Below are 20,660 nucleotides of genomic sequence, written 5' to 3'. Positions count from 1 at the left end.
TTCAAGGTTTAGGCCTAAATGGTTATCAAATGAACTAATGAGACTCATGACAGAGAAGAAAAATGCATGGGATGCATATAAATTATCAGGTGACGCAGAAGCCTGTGGCAGATATAAGCTAGTCTGTAATCAGGTCACAAAGGAGGTTCGGCAGGCGAAGGCGGATTACGAGAAATCTTTGGCAAAAGATGCTAAGAAAAACAGCAAGGATTTCTTTACTTATATAAACTCTAAAAGGAAGGGGATGAATATGATTGGTCCACTTGACATCCATGGTTCGACTGTTGATGATCCTTCTCAGATAGCAAACAAACTGAATGAGTATTTTGCATCTACATTCACACGTGAGGAATTATTACAATTTGAAAAGGGAAGAAGGTTATCAAATTATAGCAGTGTGCTTAATGATTTTGTAATAATTGAGAGCAAAGTGGAGGAGAAATTGTTGAAGTTAAACATAAGAAAGGCACCTGGGGTGGATGGGATCTATCCAGTTATTTTAAAGGAGGCGGCAAAGCAACTAAGCAAACCCTTAGCCATAATTATGAGAGCATCCTTGGACTCAGGGGAGGTTCCCACGGACTGGAGATGTGCAAATGTGTCCCCAATTCACAAAGGTGGATTGAAGGGTGACACGAGTAATTACAGACCAGTTAGTTTAACTTCTGTTCCGGGTAAAATAATGGAGTCGCTGGTTAAAGATGCATTGCAGGATCATCTAGACAAGACTGCAGCAATAATTCAAACACAGCATGGGTTTGTTAAGGGAAAGTCTTGTCTGACAAATTTGATTGGTTATTATGATGTGGTCACAAAGGAACTGGATGCAAAAAATAATTTTGATATCATATACTTGGATTTCAGGAAAGCTTTTGACACTGTTGCGCATGGAAGACTACTGTACAAATTGGAGCAGAATGGTATTAAGGGTAAGTTGCTACAGTGGATAAAAGGATGGTTAAGTGGGAGAAGACAGAGGGTGGTAATCAATGGGTGCTGCTCTTCGTGGACTAATGTTATTAGTGGAGTCCCACAGGGTTCGATGTTGGGTCCACTGTTGTTTTGTGTATTTATCAATGATATTGATGAAGGTATATCAGGCTTAATGTCGAAGTTTGCAGATGACACAAAGGTTGGCAGGGTTGTTAATGACAGTAATGGCAGTGTGCTACTGCAACAGGATCTAGATAATTTGGGCAGATGGGCTAAGAAGTGGCAACTGAAGTTCAACCTTGACAAATGCAAAGTACTGCATATGGGTAGAAGTAACCCCAGAGAAACGTACCAACTGTGTGGTACTACACTTAAGGTGGTAGAAAATGAAAAAGACCTGGGAGTAATTGTGCAGTCAGATATGAAGTTTTCTGAGCAGTGCAGACAGGCTGCTAGGGCGGGTCATGGGGTTTTGTTAATGATATATAGGAATTTTGCTAGCAGGGAAAAGGAGGTGATTGTCCCTCTGTATAAGGCAATGGTCAGGCCACGCCTTGAGTACTGCGTACAGGTCTGGAGGCCTCATTTTAGGAAGGATGTAGATTTGCTTGAGCATGTACAGAGAAGAGCAACACGATTGGTGAGGGGAATGAAGGGATTCTCTTACCAAGAGAGGCTTAAGTTCTGGAGACTAGGCACCTGCACGGTGATCTGATTGTGGTCTATAAGGCCTTGAATGGGTTGAGCACGCTGAATTCTGATGGGATCCTTCCACTTGTTCAGATTACCAACCTACGGGAACATAAGTTCAAATTAAGAAAGGACAGATGTAGAATAGATGTGCGGAAATTTGTCTTTAGCCAGCGGGTGGTTAATTGCTGGAACAAACTTCCATCTGTCGTTGTGGAAGTTGATAGGTTAAATAAATTTAAGGAGGAACTGGACAGGCATTTGGAGGGAAGGGTGTGATTTTTTTTTTTTTTTTTTTTGGCTGATGCTGCATAAGCTCCTACACTTGCTTTCTTGCATCATGTGCCATACTACTACTACTACATAAAAAAAAAAAAAAAAAAAACTGAAATCCCACCTGACACGCTATCTGCAGTATCAATTTCCAGGGAACATCTTATTGCTGCCATAAATTCTACACCGGCTTCTGCTAAGGCAGGAGCCAGTGTAGAATTAAATGTCATTATTAAATGTCTTAGCCCGTACATTTTGGGTCCCCTTCTAACTATTTTTAATGCTATTTTGTCAAGTCATTTCTTTTCCCAGCAGTGGAACATCTACTTTGTGAAGCCTATACCAAAAATTCAATCTCCTACTCTTCTTAAGCATTACCGGCCAATCTCCAATGCCTCAAGTCTTCTAAAACTCCTAGAGAAGGTACTTCTCCCCATTCTAACTAAACTTCTTCCACATCAGCCTCATCAAATCCACTACTCTCTTCCTTATAGATCCACTGTGACTAATCTCCTAGCTACCACCAGCTCTATCCTCTCTGCGTTTCAATCTCATGCAGAGCTTGCAGTCACCTATGTAGACTTCGAAGCAGCTTTCGACTTAATAAACGTTCCTGCAATGCTGAAGCTACTTTCAGACCATTATCAAATCAAGGAGACACTCTACAGTTCCTCACTTCAGTCCTTTCAAAATAGAATAATACGGCTTACTGTCCACTGCCAAACATACAAGCATGTGTCTCTTCAGGCGTGCCACAGGGTGGTGTCTTATTTGAGCTCTTGTTTACAGTGCTTATCTCGCCGCTTGTTGAGTCCAGGCATGATACTCTATGTTACGCTGATGATATGAAACTCCTCACACTGATTTCTCCACATGATGATCTTCTCATGATAACAGCATCAATCAACAATATACTCCTGGAATTTGCAAACTACCTCAACCAGTTTGGACTAAAAATAAATCCCAAAAAGTCTGAATTTATGATATTCTCATTAAATAAAACGCCTTCTTATATTCAGCCAACACTATGCATTTTTTTGATCCTAAGCTCAACTTTGGTAACCACATGGAAAAGCTGCTCACCCAGGCCGCTTGACTCCGATGGATGGCCAAACAGCATTTGCATTATATTAATGAAATATTGACCACCAGAAGAAATATAAAAAGCACAGTATACTCTCCGCTTCTATATGCTGCAGAAGTATGGGCATCTGCTGCCCCTAGCACAATTCGACCACTCTTTTCTACTGAGTTTTGGCTCTTAAAATGGGTCATAAACAAACATAAACTTCCTCCACAGTTCACAGGCTTCCCATGCTGATTAGGGTGAAATGCCTTACCACAACTGTAAAAATGGTCACTGGCAAGATCTTGGCACCATCATTCTGGGACCTGTGCTCTTGGAGAGTCCCTCAGCCTTCCCTCAGAGCAACTCCAACTCTGTGCCCACATCTCAGCCATCTCCACCTATCCGATAGGTTTCTGCCATATCAGCTACTTTCATGTGCCCAGTCTTTGAATGTTGACCTTAATAAGTTTTCTTGTGATAAGGAGTACAGACGCCACATCCTTAAATTGTACTTCTCTGTCGCTGATCCTTCTCCTTGAAACTCCCCTTAATGCCGCAATCCAGCAATATGACATGAAGATGGCTTACCAACCAACCTTGCAGTTTTCCATCTACATATTCTTTGTATATTGTGATGTTTATAATTGTATTATACTTTGAGTGTTGAGCTGTATTTACTTTTATTCGTTCACATATGCATTTTTATATTTAATTTATTAATTTCTTTTTCTTATATATTGTGCTAATCTTTGCATTGTTTGAAATAATCTTTGCATTGTTTGAAATAATCTTTGCATTGTTTGAAATAATCTTTGCATTGTTTGACTACTTTTCTTGAGGGAAAAAAAAATCTATTAGTTATTAGAAAATATGACTCCTAGAGAAGGTACTTCTCCCCATTCTAACTAAACTTCTTCCACATCAGCCTCATCAAATCCACTACTCTCTTCCTTATAGATCCACTACACAATATCACCTTAGATATTTTAAAAAAATGCATCAGAAAATGGTAACGTTTTACAAACATAACATCCAGACAAAATGACAACTAAAAATTCAAAACTTACAATAAAAAGTTGGAGTATTTCATTAGTCAATGAAATATGCATGGTGGCATAAATTTAAACCAAGGGTAGAATAGATATTTATTCTACAGTTATCAAGCTAGAGTATTCGACTGTTGGAATGAACTCCCACCTGCTCTTATGGGCTTAGATGGAAGTTTAAAATATTCGTAGGAATGAACGACATTGGTTACATTAATTTTTTTTTTAGAAGGAAATAGTTTTGTTCTAAGTCAGATGGTTAAATGTATTAGAACATAATTTCTTGGACAAGCTCTTCTTGGATAAGCTAAAACTGAAGGTATTAAAAATGTTTCCCCTGTTAACCTCTGGCCTTGTGGCCATGAAGGGCTTATTGCAATGTATCCATTGTATTACTATTATTATTATTGCAATAAAGATTTCTATAGTATTATGTAGTTTGAATAAATTTATGGTAAAACTAGACAAATTATATACAGGGAATACGACAGGTGATGTTGGAAAATTTTTTTTTCCCCTTCTGATGCTGTATAAGCTTACTTCCTTGGATCATTGTCACCAGTGAGATATTCAGTGAGATATGCTAATATCTCGCTGAATTTTATTCATTCGATTTAGCCCAGTACCCTTTACACTTTCTATCTGTAGTACAGGTCGACCATCACTAATCCGGCAGCATTGGGACTTGTGGGATGCCGGATTAGTGAGTTTGCTGGATCACCAGTGGTTATTTTACCACATACAGTTTACCCAACAGCTAACTATCTCCTCCTACCTTTAACATGTTGACTATCTAGTTTAAGAAAAAAATTCCCTAGGGGCCAAAAAATATTTAGCAAATAATTTGATTAGTAATTCTAAAATAAAATTGCAATGTCAGTGTTGTAGTTTTTTCGCTTAAAATATAAAAATAAAGAAAAGGGGTTTTTTTATGTCGCATATATGTGGCCAACGTAGTAACATATGTTGGTTACTTTATTTCTTGAGAAGCCGTGTGACACTTTTACGGCATACATATGAAGGTCATTTGTGATTAGTTTATTGCACGCGTGGCGAGCACTGCAGTAAAACTAATTACAATAAAATAAACTCTCAAACATCACAATAAGTTTGTCAGTATTGTTAGAGATTTTGTGAAAACAAGTTCGTTAGGGCGCTGTATTATCCATCATATTGTGTTGTGTTTTTCCAAGTATGTTATTAAAAAAAAAAAAAAAAAAACTAAAAAGGAATGGCTAATAGAAAATTACTAAAATAAGAGGAACTGAGAGAAATTGCTGGAATTTACAATTAAGCAGAGTTAAACTTCTCACAGACACTGCATTTGAGTTTTTTTTTCAGAAGTTCAACTTTATCTGTTATGGACAGTGTGCAGTATTTGCGTTTTCCATCACGAGAGGCACTTCCTTTATGCATTGGAACCATGGCTAGGGCTAAATGTGAGCAGGTTATAATAATAAATGCAGAAAATCAAGTGGGAATGGCTTGCCAGTGTTTTCACTCCGATGAGTTTGCACCAACAGCTGATGCTGCAACCAACGCCACCAAAACAGTAACTGCAGGTCGGTGCGCCGACCCGGGAAATTTGAAGTTATGTCTGAATTAGCAGTGAAACTGGATTACCGGTGGCCGGATTGGTGATGGTCGACCTGTATATGTTTTGTCAATCCTTGGTATCTGGATACTTTCAAAGTCTCTCTCTACCTCCCCTCGCCCTCCCTCCGTGTGTGTGTGTGAGATTTTCTATCTTGATCATTAATATTTGATAGAAATATAGTATGCCACCTTAAATAAATATTTGTGAATTTAATTTTGTTATATACCATCTTAATATTTAGTTATATCTCAACATAAAAAGCACGGCCTAATGAAAAATGAAAACGTCATTGCAGAAGACCTTGTTCCATGACCATTGAATCTGGTGCAAGTTGTGGATGCACCAAACAACTTCTAGCTAGCCAGCCTTTTCTCTCTTTTAGAAATTAACATAATCAAATATCTCATTTTGAACTATATCAGATTATTCTAATGTTTTGGTAATAAATCTTGTATTTGAAGAAATCATTTCAAGAAATTTACTTATTCTACATACATATTATACATGTATATATTATTTTGTACAGGGCTTATTTAGGAATTTTGGGGATACTTTCCTTCCATTGTTCGAAAGCCATCTTCAGAAACAAGTTGCAGACCCCCAAGAAAGTGCACAGAGATGTGCCGCTGAAATTATTGCAGGAATTTTACGTGGAAGTAAACACTGGGATTTTAATAAGGTACATATCAATTCTTAAAGTTATTAAAGAATAGTTTCTGTTAACAAGATATTAAAGTAAAGCAAGAAACATTAAGATAAGGTAACCTAAACCACAGATTCTAATAATATTTTTTGTATATATTTAATGACTGTCAGGCATAGTTTTTAAATTTTGCTACTTGAATATAGCATAGCCTTTTAGGTGGCCATCTATTAAATGCTATCCTCTGTTAAGAGTGTTTTTTTATCAGTTATTTGCTAAATCCCTGTTGTGAGCTCTGTTAAAAATTGTCACACATAAACAGCAAACAGTGCAGTTGGTTCTCCAAGTGTTAATCTCACATGAATTAAATTAGCATAGAATAAAAAATGCTTGCTTAATACATGTGAGATTAACACTTGGAGAACCAATTGCACTGTTTAGTGTTGGTTCTCCAAGTGTTAATCTCACATGTATTAAGCAAGCATTTTTTTATTCTAAGCTATTTAATTCTGCATATTTATTAAAGCATTTATGTTTTGACACCTATTTTCTAAATAGGTAGAAATTTTATTGGTAAATGCAAATTATTATATATATATTTTTTAAAAAATGATAATGTAACATGGAAATCATGAGCAAAAAAATAAATAAATAACTCAAAATCGTTCAGTTTGTTACATTGAACATATGCTTCCAAATTAAATTTAAGTTTGATGCATTTTGGCCTTAAGGTCAATGTGCAGAAAATACCAAATAAGCCATTGTTTACAAAGCGACCAGCTTACAGTACTGTACTACAAACAGGAAACAAGGAATGATTCAGTCATATAAAGTCTCATGCATAAACACACAGCATGAATAAAAGTGATATCATGTGATTGCTTTTGTTAGCCTGAGATTTCAGAAGCTTCTTTGTAAGTAATTTCATTATAAGGGTAAAATTACTGTTTAGTCCAGACAAATGAAAAACAAATATGTTGTAGATAGAACCCTTTAATAAGGTGAACAAACAAATTAAAACAAATTAGTATAGAAGCTTTCAAGGCAAGGAAACTCTTCATCAGCTGAATAAACATTAGTATGAAAACAAAGAATGCCCAGTCATGGTCATATGTGGTAAAGTGTGGCACGAGTGCAAGCAACAATTACTGGTTGGGGTTAGACGTTTGTGGCTGTGATCCAAACAGTAATTGTAGCTTGCACTCTTGCCACGCTTTACCTCACATGAAGACAACTGGACGTTCTTTACTAACAGGCATTCTTTGTTTTCGTATATTCAGCTGATAAAGAGTCTCCTTGACTTGAAAGCTTTTGTACTAATTTGTTTGCTTTTGCTTTAGTTTACCTTATTAAATGGTTCTACCTATGACATATTTGTTTTCTGTTTGTCCCGAGTAAACAGTAATTTTAACCTTATCATGAATACCAGATTCCGAGGCCTTTTTAACATAATTTCCTTATGCTCACTGACTTTTTTGCAGTTTACTGTTCAGAACTTTTAAAATGTTGCAACAAAATTAATTTTAAAAGAAAGAATAGGTTTAATTTTCTCTAAAAAAGTAAAGATGTGATCATTGAAATATGGTCTTCAAATGACATGTTAATTGAAGATATAAAAAGAATTTGCCAGAAAATAGAAGAGGTAAATACAAATCTTGGGAAAGCTACCTTTTAACTATGCCATTAATCCAAGAAAAGGCTTTAAAATTTGCTAATGCAAAGTGATTTTGAAACTTTGAATGGATTGACTTTGATTATTTTAAAAATTCCATAACCTTTGTTTTCAGTTGTGATAGTGATGAAAGGTGGCTAAGTCAGTTTGGCAACTGTTGGTGAATGTATATTGGTATTTCTTTGCATTGTTTGACTACTTTTCTTGAGGGAAAAAAAACTATTAGTTATTAGAAAATATGATAACCTTAGATATTTTAAAAAATGCATCAGAAAATGGTAACGTTTTACGAACATAACATCCAGACAAAATGACAACTAAAAATTCAAATAAAAAGTTGGAGTATTTCATTAGTCAATGAAATATGCAAGGTGGCATAAATTTAAATCAAGGGTAGAATAGATATTTGTTCTACAGTTATCAATCTAGAGTAATTGACTGTTGAAATGAACTCCCACCTGCTCTTATGGGCTTAGATGGAAGTTTAAAATATTCGTAGGAATGATCGACATTGGTTACATTAATTTTTTTTTTGTAGAAGGAAATAGTTTTCTTCTAAGTCAGATGGTTAAATGTATTAGAACATAATTTCTTGGACAAGCTCTTCTTGGATAGAAGCTAAAACTGAAAGCATTAAAAATGTTTCCGAAGATGAACTATTATTGCTGAGAAAATACAAGCTGATTGTGTATTTTCTCTTTATTTGATCATTTGAAGAAGTTTTGAACTGAGAAAATTATCTTCCTATTTATAAAATGAACAGTATAAGCATTGATTTGGGTAAATTCACTGGTGAAATTTTGCATCAGTTTGATTACACTTAGTTCATTTAGTGGCAGTAATGGAGGAATACAGTAGTTGTTCAAGAGTAAAACTAAGTGTATTAAAGAAGAATCTCTACAATGAGTAAAAAGATTAAAAGAATTTACGCTTCTTTAGAATTCTCACATTTTATATTGAGAATTGTTTATTTTTTAGTTTAACTTGGAATCACACATTTTAGTCTTTAAACAGGTTAGTGCATTATCTGCCTAGTACATAAACTAATCATCCCACCAATGTAACAAATTTTAGTAATGGCATCCTAATATAGTGATTATATTATAACATAACAGATCAGAGTACCCACGAAGCAGTCCAAAACCTTTGACAGAGAAAACCCAAATAAGAATGTGAAAAAAGGATTTAAGCTATAGATGGCAGTATGAATGGTGCATATTTTAATGTATGTTACATGGCCTATTACTCAGCCATGTAACATACATTAAAATAAATTTTAAATGAGTGAATAATAAAAATGAAATGGAGGAAAATAAATAATTAAAGAAAGAAAGCAAAAATAATATTACATGCCATTGTTAGCTTTGTGGCTTTCCAGTGATATGGAGTTCAGTGGTCAGCTCTCTTGATTTATTTTGTTTTGCACTGATTACTATGTGTTGTAGTTGGCTTTGCACTTGATATTTCTTGCAGTCCAGCATGGTGTGGTCAAGAGAGTGCCACTAACTTTTTTTCTAATTGGCAATTTATTTAAAAATTATTTTGGAACATATTCCTTTTACACTTCCTAGTCTTAATTTAGTTGTCCCCCCTCTCTTTTGCTTGCTGCTGAAATTAATGCTGAATTTTTTTTTTATTTTGACTTCCTACTTGGCTTGCTGTGTGTTTACTTATATTCTTTTATACTTTTATTTCAATGGATATTAACCATGTATCATTTACTAATCATGATTCACAGTTAATGTTCCTTAAATAGGGCATGCACCCTTTATTAAGCATCACACTTTTTTTCTGGTCTCTTGGAATAGTGCTTAATATAGGCTTTACTGTACAGTGGTGTAGACTCTTCTTTAATAATCCAATTTCATTTCATTCAATTACCTGAAAAATGAATTACCTTCATTATTGTGGGCATAAAATAAAATCTTAATAAAATGCTAAAAAATTTTAAAAGATTTTAATTGATCACCATCACTCACATGAAGATCCTGAAGAAACTGGATCGTGTAGGAGTGCAATTTATCTTTTTTATCATGCTGAAAATGATTTAATAATTTTGTGTGCATTTTCAAGGTGTATAATGGCTACAATTTTTGTATTAACTCCTACTATTATATCATATATTTTTGTATTTGTAAATTTTCCAAGGTCAATATTTCACTACGCTCTTTACTGAATTTGTTTTGTGCTGTTCTGCAACAAGCGGAAGAAAAATAATTTTTGCCCCAAAACTTTTAAAATCTCTTGTGCACACATGGACAGATATGTGTGATGATACATACATCTGTTTATGTGTGCACAGCTGTATGTGTGTTGATATGTTAAATTTTATTTTGAATTATTTTTTTATTAATCGATAAAGAACACCCTATTTGAAGTTATACCTACAAGTCTTGAGAATGGTCTCAGCACTGTTAATAATGGTATGAATTTTTCCAACTACGTGGTGACAGAGTATACTTTTGTGATAGTTTTCACTCATCCTAGATGATTCTGCAGTGAAGATGTGTAATGTTCTTCTCTAATATGTTCTGCAAGTTTTTGAAATAAGTAATTCAGAAAAATGAAGAGTTTATATCAATTTAAATTGGTTCAGAAGAAGCATGACTCATTACAAACAGTCTGTAAATATCAAATATGCAAACTTTCAGGTATTCAGACATATTCAGATTATTTTCAAGATTCAAAGGCTATGTCCAACAGCTTTTGGCCAGAATCAAATTCTTTTGATTTTCCTTACTTTCTTTACATCAAAATGTTGATTTTTCATTAACATTTGTAAACTCTCTCTGACTTTTTTGTGTGATGACTTCTTTGATTTCTTTCTGTGATGAAGGTAAAACTCAGAGAAAAGAGATTTAATGATGTCCATGCAGATATGGCAAAAAAAAATGCGGAAGATTCTTGGCAGTATTATGAAAAAAAAAAAAGAAATTTGGACTTGCTTCTAATAGTGGCAGAATCACCAGTCTTGTTATATTAATCCAGTGATGGTTGCACCTCTGATGGTAATACCGCCACTCCCCGGCTTACATAATACTTACATAATAAGTTTTTGCCGGCCAGTGCAAACTTAAAAAAATCATGGAAACGTATTTTGCATCTTGTAGGAATAAGTGAGGGTATTGTGAAAACATCACAGTGTGAACCCAATAACACTGTTTTTTTTGGTAATTCATTCCAAGACCTTTGAAGTTGAAATTTTCGCTGTATAACTAAGATATTTATCTCTCTAAATGGTCATTTTTATAATGAGCGCTACCCTTTCATCATTATCATATGTTCTGTTATAAGAATCAATTTTGAATAGCTTTGTTGATATTTTTCTAAAGAACATTTCTGGAGGTCACAACTACAAAACAATAAATACAATTTGCACTGTCCAGTTTAATGAGCTTTTCTGTTAGTGCATCTAATTATAAACGGGTAGTAAACTCGATCTTATTGCATTTGCGATAATACCAATAACTGGAATTCCGTGGGTTTTTACATTACTGTATTATGGTGAAATGAGTTCCCCTTCATTGAAATCTTCAATCATATAAAAAACATAAATAAATTTTCAGAATCTTCTCTTCATTCCTGTTTACTTATTACAATGGTGAAGAGAAAGGGACCAATGGAAAGTGCAAGTGCTGGCAGTGCTAGGAAATGAAACAAAATTGATTTAGAAATGAAGATGATTAATTAAGTATGAAGCACGACAAAGTTTGTCATCTATTTCATGGAATTAGGTCTCACTGCTTCAACAGTGAATACTAGTTTAAGGGACAGTGCATGTATAAAAGAACATGTCAAAGGATCAATGCATTTAAGATTAACAGTGATCACAAAACAGTATTCAGGTGCTATATCGAAGATGGAAAAGCTATTAATAATATGGATGGAAAATCAGATTCAAAATCAAGTGCCCCGAGTCCAATGGTCATTCAAGCAAAAGCAAGAAGTATTTATGAAGATGTTAAGGATAAGTACGGCAAACCCCAAGCCAAGTTCGTGGCAAGCAACAGGTAATTTAATAGGTTCAAGCATCACGCTGGTTTCTGAAACATTATTAAAGTATGCAGTGATGTCGCCAGTGCCAATTCTGCAGCTGCAGAGAAATTTTGTGCTGTGTTAAAAAAACCCCTTCTAAATCTCCACAGCCCTCAACTTCTGCAGCAGCATGCTTATTAGCTGGAGACTTAATTCTGGCAACAATGCTCGAAAGGTAAAACTTTCTGACGTTATGCCCGTCTCCTCTTTTTGTAATTTTAGAATTTTGAAATTTTTGTAATTTTTCCTGCGCATGGGATAAAAAAAATTGAATAAATAATTCTATTTACATGTTCATCAAACATTTCTTTTTTTTTTTTCTCTTTTTTTTTTTTTGCGTCAATCAAATTTGTGAGTGCTGCATAAGCATTTAGGGAAATTTCGACTTACACACAGTTTCACGGAAGGCAACCCTTACGTAAGTCGGGGAGTGGCTGTAGCCACATGACACCTGAGAGGTGCCCATGTTTTTTTTATTTCTGGAAAAAAAATTTTTTTTTTCTCATCTTACACCACTGCTTGATCTTTTACTGATGGATTGCAATATTTATTAAATATGATCTTTTTAACATCAAATTAGAATTTTAAAAGAATTAGAAGTTAATTAAACTTCTGATTCTCTTGAACTTGTTTTTAATGACATTTTTAAAAATGTGGTTTTTTTTTTTGGTTTTTTTCCTCTTCACATTATTTTCAGCTAAATAAACTATTATTAATTCTGCTGGAAATTAAAAAAAAAAAAACTATTGTAATCATAAAAAGTAAACATGAAGCTATTAGGCATTTCCATTTTCCAGTAAACAATTTTCATGCACTTAACGGTTTTTCAAACTGTTAAGTGCATGAAAATTGAAACTTATATACACATAAATAATGTCTTTCTTCAAATATATAAAGGAATAAACAGATAAATAATAACTGTGGGATTTGCAGAGAAACATTCTTGTTTAAATTATGCTTAAATGAAATAAATTATGCTTAAATGAAAACTAGCACAATGAAGTGGAAGGCAAAAATAGTTAAACGATAGTGCTGGACCTGACAGGTGATGTACACATGTAATTCCAAGTAAAAAAAAATAATGATTCACTTCCAAAACTGACTGTGCATATAAAACTGTCTATATTTAGGAATCTGTTGAAAGTTTCAGCCATTAACCTTGAACCAAAACTTAATGTGCAATAGTTATTTTGGAGAGGGACCTGTCAGGTCCTGCATGACTACTGTTAGGTTAAGTCCCAATGAAAGTACTTTGAAATAGACTTAATGCAAATTTAGGTAAGTTGAATAAATGTTTGTTTTTTAATGCATTCTCCTGAATTTCATTTAGTGCCTCATTCATCTTAAAATATATCTTATTTTATTTGTGTTTGTTTTCTGTAGATGGTGTCATTACAACAAACTGTTACACCTATTCTTAGGAAAGCATTCAATAATATAACTCCTGAAACACTGATGGATTGGGGTACATGTATTGCTACAGCTTCTGTAAGATCACTTTTATTTTCTCATTACATTTGGATTGCTCTTTGAAATAATGAATATTTACACTATAAATAAATAATGTGAATGAAGAGTTAGCTACTTCTCTCAAGACGAATAGCTGACTCAGTACAGCTAATTGTCTTGAGAAAATATGTATACTGCCAACGAATACACAAAATGACCTCTAAGATTAAAAATAAAATTTTATAGCAATTATAGATGAATTATAATCTATATAAATGATTTTAAAAAGTACCAAAGAACCAAATTTTAATTTGCATCTAGGATAAATAATTGTTTTTGAAGTAATATTTTGGTTGTTATGGCCCAAGAGCTTGGGAAAAGAGTCAAGGTAAAAAAAGTTGCTCGTTGATGGTCAGAGTTTCAAAATTATGAGTGTTATTGAGACTTTACCTAATAAGGATTTATCGATAGTGAAATTAAAACGAATAAAAGTTCACTTTTGTTTTCTCATTACATTTGGATAGCTCTTAAATAATTGCATTTATATTGTCCTTTTCTTATTACTTGTTGTTCTTTGAAGTAATGAATATTTACACTATAAATAAATACAGTGGATTACGGTTATTTGGGCCACCGGTTAATCGGGGCAGGAGACTGCATCACCAAAGATTACCCTACGATTGTCTCCAACCATACCACGTGGTTCGGTCGGATTTCTAGAGGTCAGAACCATAAAACAAAAACAATTATCAGTCACCTGTTTATTGGGCTTTTCTGTTAGTGCAATCTATCATAAACAGATAGTAAACTCGATCTTATTGAATTTGCAATAATACCGACAGCTGGAATTCCGTGGGTTATTATGATGAAATGTGTTTACACTTCCATGGAATCTTCAATCATATAAAAAAAATTAATTTTCAGAATCTTCTTTTAAAGCTTCGTAACTTGTTACTCTGTTCTCACTTACGCGTATCGTGTTACTTGCAATTTGTGTTTGCCGTGTTCTTTGTTATTGATTGCTTATCTTTTTACTGTTTTAAATTTTAATCCCCACCCACAAATATCAGTGAACAGAAATGTCAACTAGTTAGTATGTACATATTACAGTATGTATTAATTATTCCGATTATCATGTATATTCTTCCGATTTTCACGTGTCATTTAATTTTTTAATTGGTAAGATAATAAAGGGTAAATTTGTGCTTAATATAGCTTTACTTTTATAGCCTGTGGATAATATTCCTCCTATTTTCGCTAATTAGAATTGCCGTTTAATGGAATTTAAATTCAATTCACAAACGCAATCACAATGACCGGCGCTTACTACACATCGTATAGTGAACAGTACTTTACTATGGGGAGTCCATTGCAACATGATTTGATTGTACAGTGAACCAATTGTAAAGCGGGGATCCATTGTATTTTTAACTATTTACTTGAAACTTCGGATAATTGGGGCAGCCACTTAATCGGGTCAAAATGCACTAATCCCGATGTGTCCCAAATAACCGGAATCGACTGTAATATGAATGAAGAGTAATATCATGTAATAAGGAAGGAAAATTGTTTTTCAAAATTTTTTGTTAAACTTTCTAATTAATTTTTTAATTTTTTTTTTTGAATTGTTTTCAACTGATTTTTTACTGTAATCATTTTGTGTTAATCTTTTATTCGTTTTAATTTTCTGGAGAGGATCATACAGAAGTGTTCTATGTATCATAGGTAGGTAAATTTCTCTTATTCTTCAACAAATATTGAAATCAACATAGAACACATTGAGCATCATAGCTCTGTTATATACTATCAATAGTGAAATTATACTACTAAATGTATTCTGGACTGGAGGCATGGCATCATGTGAGGAAGCTTCAGTGAACTGAAATTAATGCACTAGATATGCAAGGGCAAAAAATAGTAATAATAAAATAAAATAAATACATATCTGTTTGAATTACATCAGTGTGAATTTTAGTATTTCTCTATTTTGAACTGCATCATTAGTTATAATTTTAATTGGGAAAGAATGATAATAAATAAATTCTTTGTGTTTCCATCATGGTGGAAACACAGTCTACTATGTTAATTTTAATAGAGCTTTGGATTTTGCTTCATTTTTGCTTTCTTCACATTGAATATTGGAAATGAGTATGTTAGGAATTTTTTTTTAATATAACAAAGCTTGTTACTAAGCACGTTACTTATTCTTATTATTAAATATATTATCAGAACATACTATTTTCTACCATACCTTGTCTCATAGCTTAAAAAAGGTAAATTATTTCTAAATCAACTATATGCATCCACCTTTTTTTTTATTTTTTAACTTTTAAACATAAAATTGCCAGTGCATTAAAATACGACATCCCAATTAAATTTGCAACATTGAAATTCAAGAAAAAATAGATTTACATTTTATTAATATGTACTGCTATATATTATTTGTTGTTTGTCACGTAATATTGCATGCAGCATTACCGTTATTAAGACAAAATCTATTATTATAACAATACAAATTTTAGGGTGGTAATTTTTAGCCATGATATTGATTGTACATTACACTGATCAAAGAATACAAGGCAGTCATTGTATCCACCACTGCTCCTGGGTGAATAAAAAAAAAAAAAAGTTATACAACCAGTTTGAAAAATCAGAAATGAAGCTACATACATACAGGTTTAAATTCCACTTTTGTTGCCAGAAATTGTTCCTAATTTCAGCATAATGGGTTCATATTTACTACATTTTACCATTAAATTAGTGCAGCAACAAAAGTAGAATTTAAACTTTGTACGTATTTAGCTTCATTTCTGTGTCAATGTGTGCTCCTCATGACATCAGTTTTGCATGGACAATTATATTAATTTGTTAACCTATATTAAATTTATTTTAGAAATGTAAAATACTTTTTTTTTTTAATTTATTACAAACACTTGGCTTAAAAAAATTCCATTACTGAATCAGCAAAAACATTTATTGGTGCCAGTAGCAGATCCTAGTGAACAGTGTTACAGGTTTGCAGCCCTGGGGATCTACCCTCCCCAGCTCTGTGGCCAGGAACAGAAACAGATCAGTGGCTGGTTAGGGGAGGTGGTATTAATTCTGGTAGCCTCTAAATCTGCCACTGGATATGACATGCTACAGTAAAGGGTTGGCCACCCCTTGCTTAACCAGTATTTCAAACTCATCGAATTTATTTGCTACTAGAATACCTGTAGTGAATATTTTGCCAAAACTGTTTCAAAAAAGAAGGAAAGATTAATATCAAAGTAATAACAGAAACCTTTCCCCTTGGCTTCCTTCACTTCTAGCTGTGAAGCAGTGAATTCCACTGACACAGTGGAATGGATTTATTTGAGTAAAAATGTAATTTGATAATATTTTAAATGTATGACTGTATTTTCCATTTAAAAAAAAAAATTACAACATTGCACAAAAATTATCTGGACCTGGAAACTACTATGTAAAGTTGTCCCTGAGGAAAAACAGCAACTTTGTTAAAAATCTTACCCTGAAAGCTTATTTAGCCTTTGAGTTATTCAAGTACATGTGGCTAATATTTTGCCAAAACCTTAAAGAAATTTCTCAACAGTTTCATAACAGAAATGTAAAAAAAACCCAAAATATGGAAATTTTTAAAATCGGTCAGAAATTTTTTTGGAAAATGTTACTGCATTTTATCCCCCCCCCAATCATATTGTTAAATAAAACCTATTGCAAAAGGAATCAAATCAAAAGTTTTTTTTTTTTTTTTTTTTTGAGTTTGAAAAACTTAAACATTCTAGATACTCCTTAGCATTAGTGTACAAGTATGTATGGCTGTTTTTGAAATAACACGGTCCATATATTTGCTTGTTTCATGAGGGGGGGGCCCCCTTCAGTAGTCCTTGTAATTCTCCCACACTGTTTTCCAGATACATGGAAAACAAAGTATGGGAGAATTACTAGCTACTCAACATACTACTTAATGCCCCAAAAATAGATGCAGTACAAAAATCAATTTCACCTCTGCTTGCAACTATTGTTAAACTTTTAGCCTTCCTACCCTCAAATTATTAGTTTTCCAGTCCAACTAACAACTTGATAGCATCTGCAAATATACTTGTATTCTTTCTATTTAAGTGTACAGTAAACCCCCGCTATTCGTGATATCTGTATTCGCAGTTTCGTGTATTCGCGATTGCTGATTTAATATAAAATGAAACCTAAAAAAATGTGAATTTTAAAGCCCCGTGAACATTTTCCACCATAAAAAAAATATGGGCGTGGCTAAAATTATCTTTCCCAGTCAAAACAGCGCTCAGTGGGTGGGGGAGAGGGGTGACAAAATCGCGAGCGTGGATGTTTCTCGCTAATCCTTGTTCAGTATGTATTCATGGCGCTTGCCATGGAAGGTTTCATCGTTTGTTTTTAATTTATATGCTTATAAATTGAATAAATTTATCAATTTATAAATTGATATGCTTACAAAAGTGATAAATCTACCGTTTTGCAGTGTAAAACAGACTTTTTCGAGCGTGTTAACGAAAGAAAGTGACTTTATTGTGGACAAGTTCTTTTTAACCTGTACAAAAATATGGCTACGAATAACAAGGGAAATGTGAAAATATTAGCATTAGCATTAGTAGAGGCATTTGATGCAAGAAAGCAAGCTTATGCAGCATCAGCCAAAAAAAAAAAAAAAAAAAAAAACCCACTTCCACTTCACCCCTCTGTTTGTTCAAAATACCTGTCCAGCTGAGCCTTAAACTTATTTAGGCTATCAACCTCCACCACAAGGGATGGAAGTCTGTTCCACCAACCAACCACCCGCTGGCTAAAGGCAAATTTCCGCACGTCTATCCTACATCTGTCTTTCCTCAATTTGAATTTATGCCCTCTCAGGTGATTTTTCTGAGCTAGAGGAAGAATCCCATCAGCATTGAGCATGCTTAAACCATTCAAGGCTTTATACACCTCTATCAGATCACCTCGCTGGTGCCTAGTCTCCAGACACTGTAATTTGCAAAACTTAAGCCTTTCTTCGTAAGAGCACCCCTTTGTTCCATTCACTAATCTTGTTGCCCTTCTCTGTACTCGTTCCAGCAGCTCTACATCCTTCTTGAAATGAGGCCTCCAGACCTGTATACAGTACTCTAGGTGTGGCCTGACCATCGCCTTATACAATGGAATAATCACCTCCTTATCCCTGCTGGAAAACTTTAAACTAAAAATTTATAAAAAAATTCATTTATTTATTCAATTATTTTTATTTAATTAAAAATTATTTATAAAAATTTAACCCTTGAGCCTTGCATCATTTCTGCTTTACTTTAGGAAATGTTCTTTTTCTTTGAAATATAATAACTGTCCTAGTCCATTTAAAATCAGCTTTTTTAAAGTTGTGTGTAGTAATGCACATTTCATTCTTCTTTACATATTTGTTAAACAAGAGTGTAAACGTTATTGTTTACATTTTGATAAACTTTCATGAGCATCAATTTCTCGAAACGTAAGTGGGAGTAGGGGGACATCATGATAATACTTATTAATACAATTAATCATATTAATAATATTACAACCAGAAGATCTCTGAAACGTCCTGAATCTGTGGACTTGGTGTGTTGGGACCTAATCGTGAATATGCCATTTTAAAAAATTCAGATCAAGTCAAATTCCTGAAGCAGTTGAGCTCCCAATATCAATCAGTGATGTAGCTCCCATTGCGTTCTATTAATTATGACTGCTGTTATTTTACTCTATGAGGAAATTTTCCTCGAGAGAACAATATGCTAAATTTACAAGCTCAAAATCAAAAAACTATTGCAGAACAGAACAATATCCAGCATCATATTCAAAATTGAAAAAAATAGGAATCAAAATAATGAACACTGTTTTCTAAGTTTATATGACACAGTTTGAACAACAGTTGTTAGTTGACTGAAGCAGTGAGACATAAAAGTGTATAAAAGGAAATATAAAATAAAAGAAGCATATATTCAATATTCCAGTGTTGCATATTGGTATTTTTAAAGTGAAGACCATCTGGAGAATAAGAAGAATTTTTACACTTAATAATCCGTTATGCCAGTGGTTCCCAATCTTTTGTCACTCAAGTCACACTTGAAGTTAAAAGACACATTCTCAGCACACCTAAATTGTCACTGAACTCAATGGAATTTTTTCTAATCTCATGGTAAACTAATGTGCCAGGGCACATAGTTGGGAAAGATTGCTCTATGCAGTAGTTTTTAATTAATTACTACAGTAAAATATGCCATATTTAATATCCTTTGTGTCTAACTTTATTTTAATAAATATTGTTGATCCATTTACTTATGAATTGTTTCACAATTTCATTAAGAGATAAGGCTTAATATAAATTAGTAGGTGAACCAGATTCACATCAAGAAACATGCTTTCACACACACACACACACACACACGTGTGTGTGTGTGTGTGTGTGTGTGTGTGTGTGTGTGTGTGTGTGAAAAATGTAAGGAAACTAAACTACTAAATTGTCACTATAGAGCAAAGCATCGGACAAGATCGTTAAGAATTGATTGAACATTATGTGTGTCTTAAATGTATAAGGTGTGATAAAAAAGCTTAAATCTAAACTTATTCGAGAAATGAAGAAGTCCATCTACTATTCAGATGGATCTCCTTCAGAGTAGTCTCCTTTATTGACTCCATTGCTTCTGTAATTTCTGGAAGCATTCCCAGTAGGCTTCTTTGAAATTGCTAATAATTCTTGTATCATTTTTTGAATATTTTGTTCATTATTACAAATATGTGACCTTTCAAGGGGGATTTTAGCTTGGAAAACAAAGAAAAACACAAGAGCTAAATCCAGTGTGTATGGTAGATGGGGGACTTCTATGCTTTCTAAAGTAATGAAGAAATCAATTAACCCCAACTCTTAAACTTGCTAGAAACTATCATCTGATCAATGGTCACCAGTATGGATTCCATCAGTGTCAATCCACTGGTAATATTCTGGCTTATGTTATCCATCAATGGAAAAATTCAGTGGAAAAGTTTGTCAAATTCAAGCAGTTGCTCTTGACATTTCAAAGGCTTTAGATCAGGGTTAACCTGTGGGTCGCGAAATGATAGCTGCTACCTTGTGCCGAAGCGAGAAGCCCAGAGCACATGATACAAATTGTATCATGCCAGAGCATCATCCTTTCACTTCATCCGTTGATATTCGATCTCATGACGGAAAGACAAATTAATTTTCTAACCTAAAAGTTTAAAACTGAAGTGAAATG

At 33.7% G+C, this 20,660-nt stretch overlaps 1 protein-coding gene across 1 annotated transcript in view; it reads left to right on the top strand.

Moving 5' to 3' along the window:
* LOC150076901 (proteasome activator complex subunit 4-like) overlaps positions 1-20,660 on the top strand; it is a 514,513-nt gene that overhangs the window by 414,206 nt on the left and 79,647 nt on the right. Inside the window, exons 35-36 of the mRNA XM_090386346.1 lie at positions 6,135-6,287; positions 13,342-13,446. Coding sequence (XP_090242472.1) covers positions 6,135-6,287; positions 13,342-13,446 — 258 coding nt within the window. The remainder of the gene's footprint in view (positions 1-6,134; positions 6,288-13,341; positions 13,447-20,660) is intronic.

The sequence above is a fragment of the Mastigoproctus giganteus genome, chromosome 12, assembly GCF_048544385.1.
Source record: "Mastigoproctus giganteus isolate SK-2022 chromosome 12, ASM4854438v1, whole genome shotgun sequence".
NCBI lineage: Eukaryota > Metazoa > Arthropoda > Arachnida > Uropygi > Thelyphonidae > Mastigoproctus > Mastigoproctus giganteus.
The sequence above is the reverse complement of the archived record's forward strand: the minus strand, read 5'-3'. Positions and strand labels throughout refer to the sequence as shown.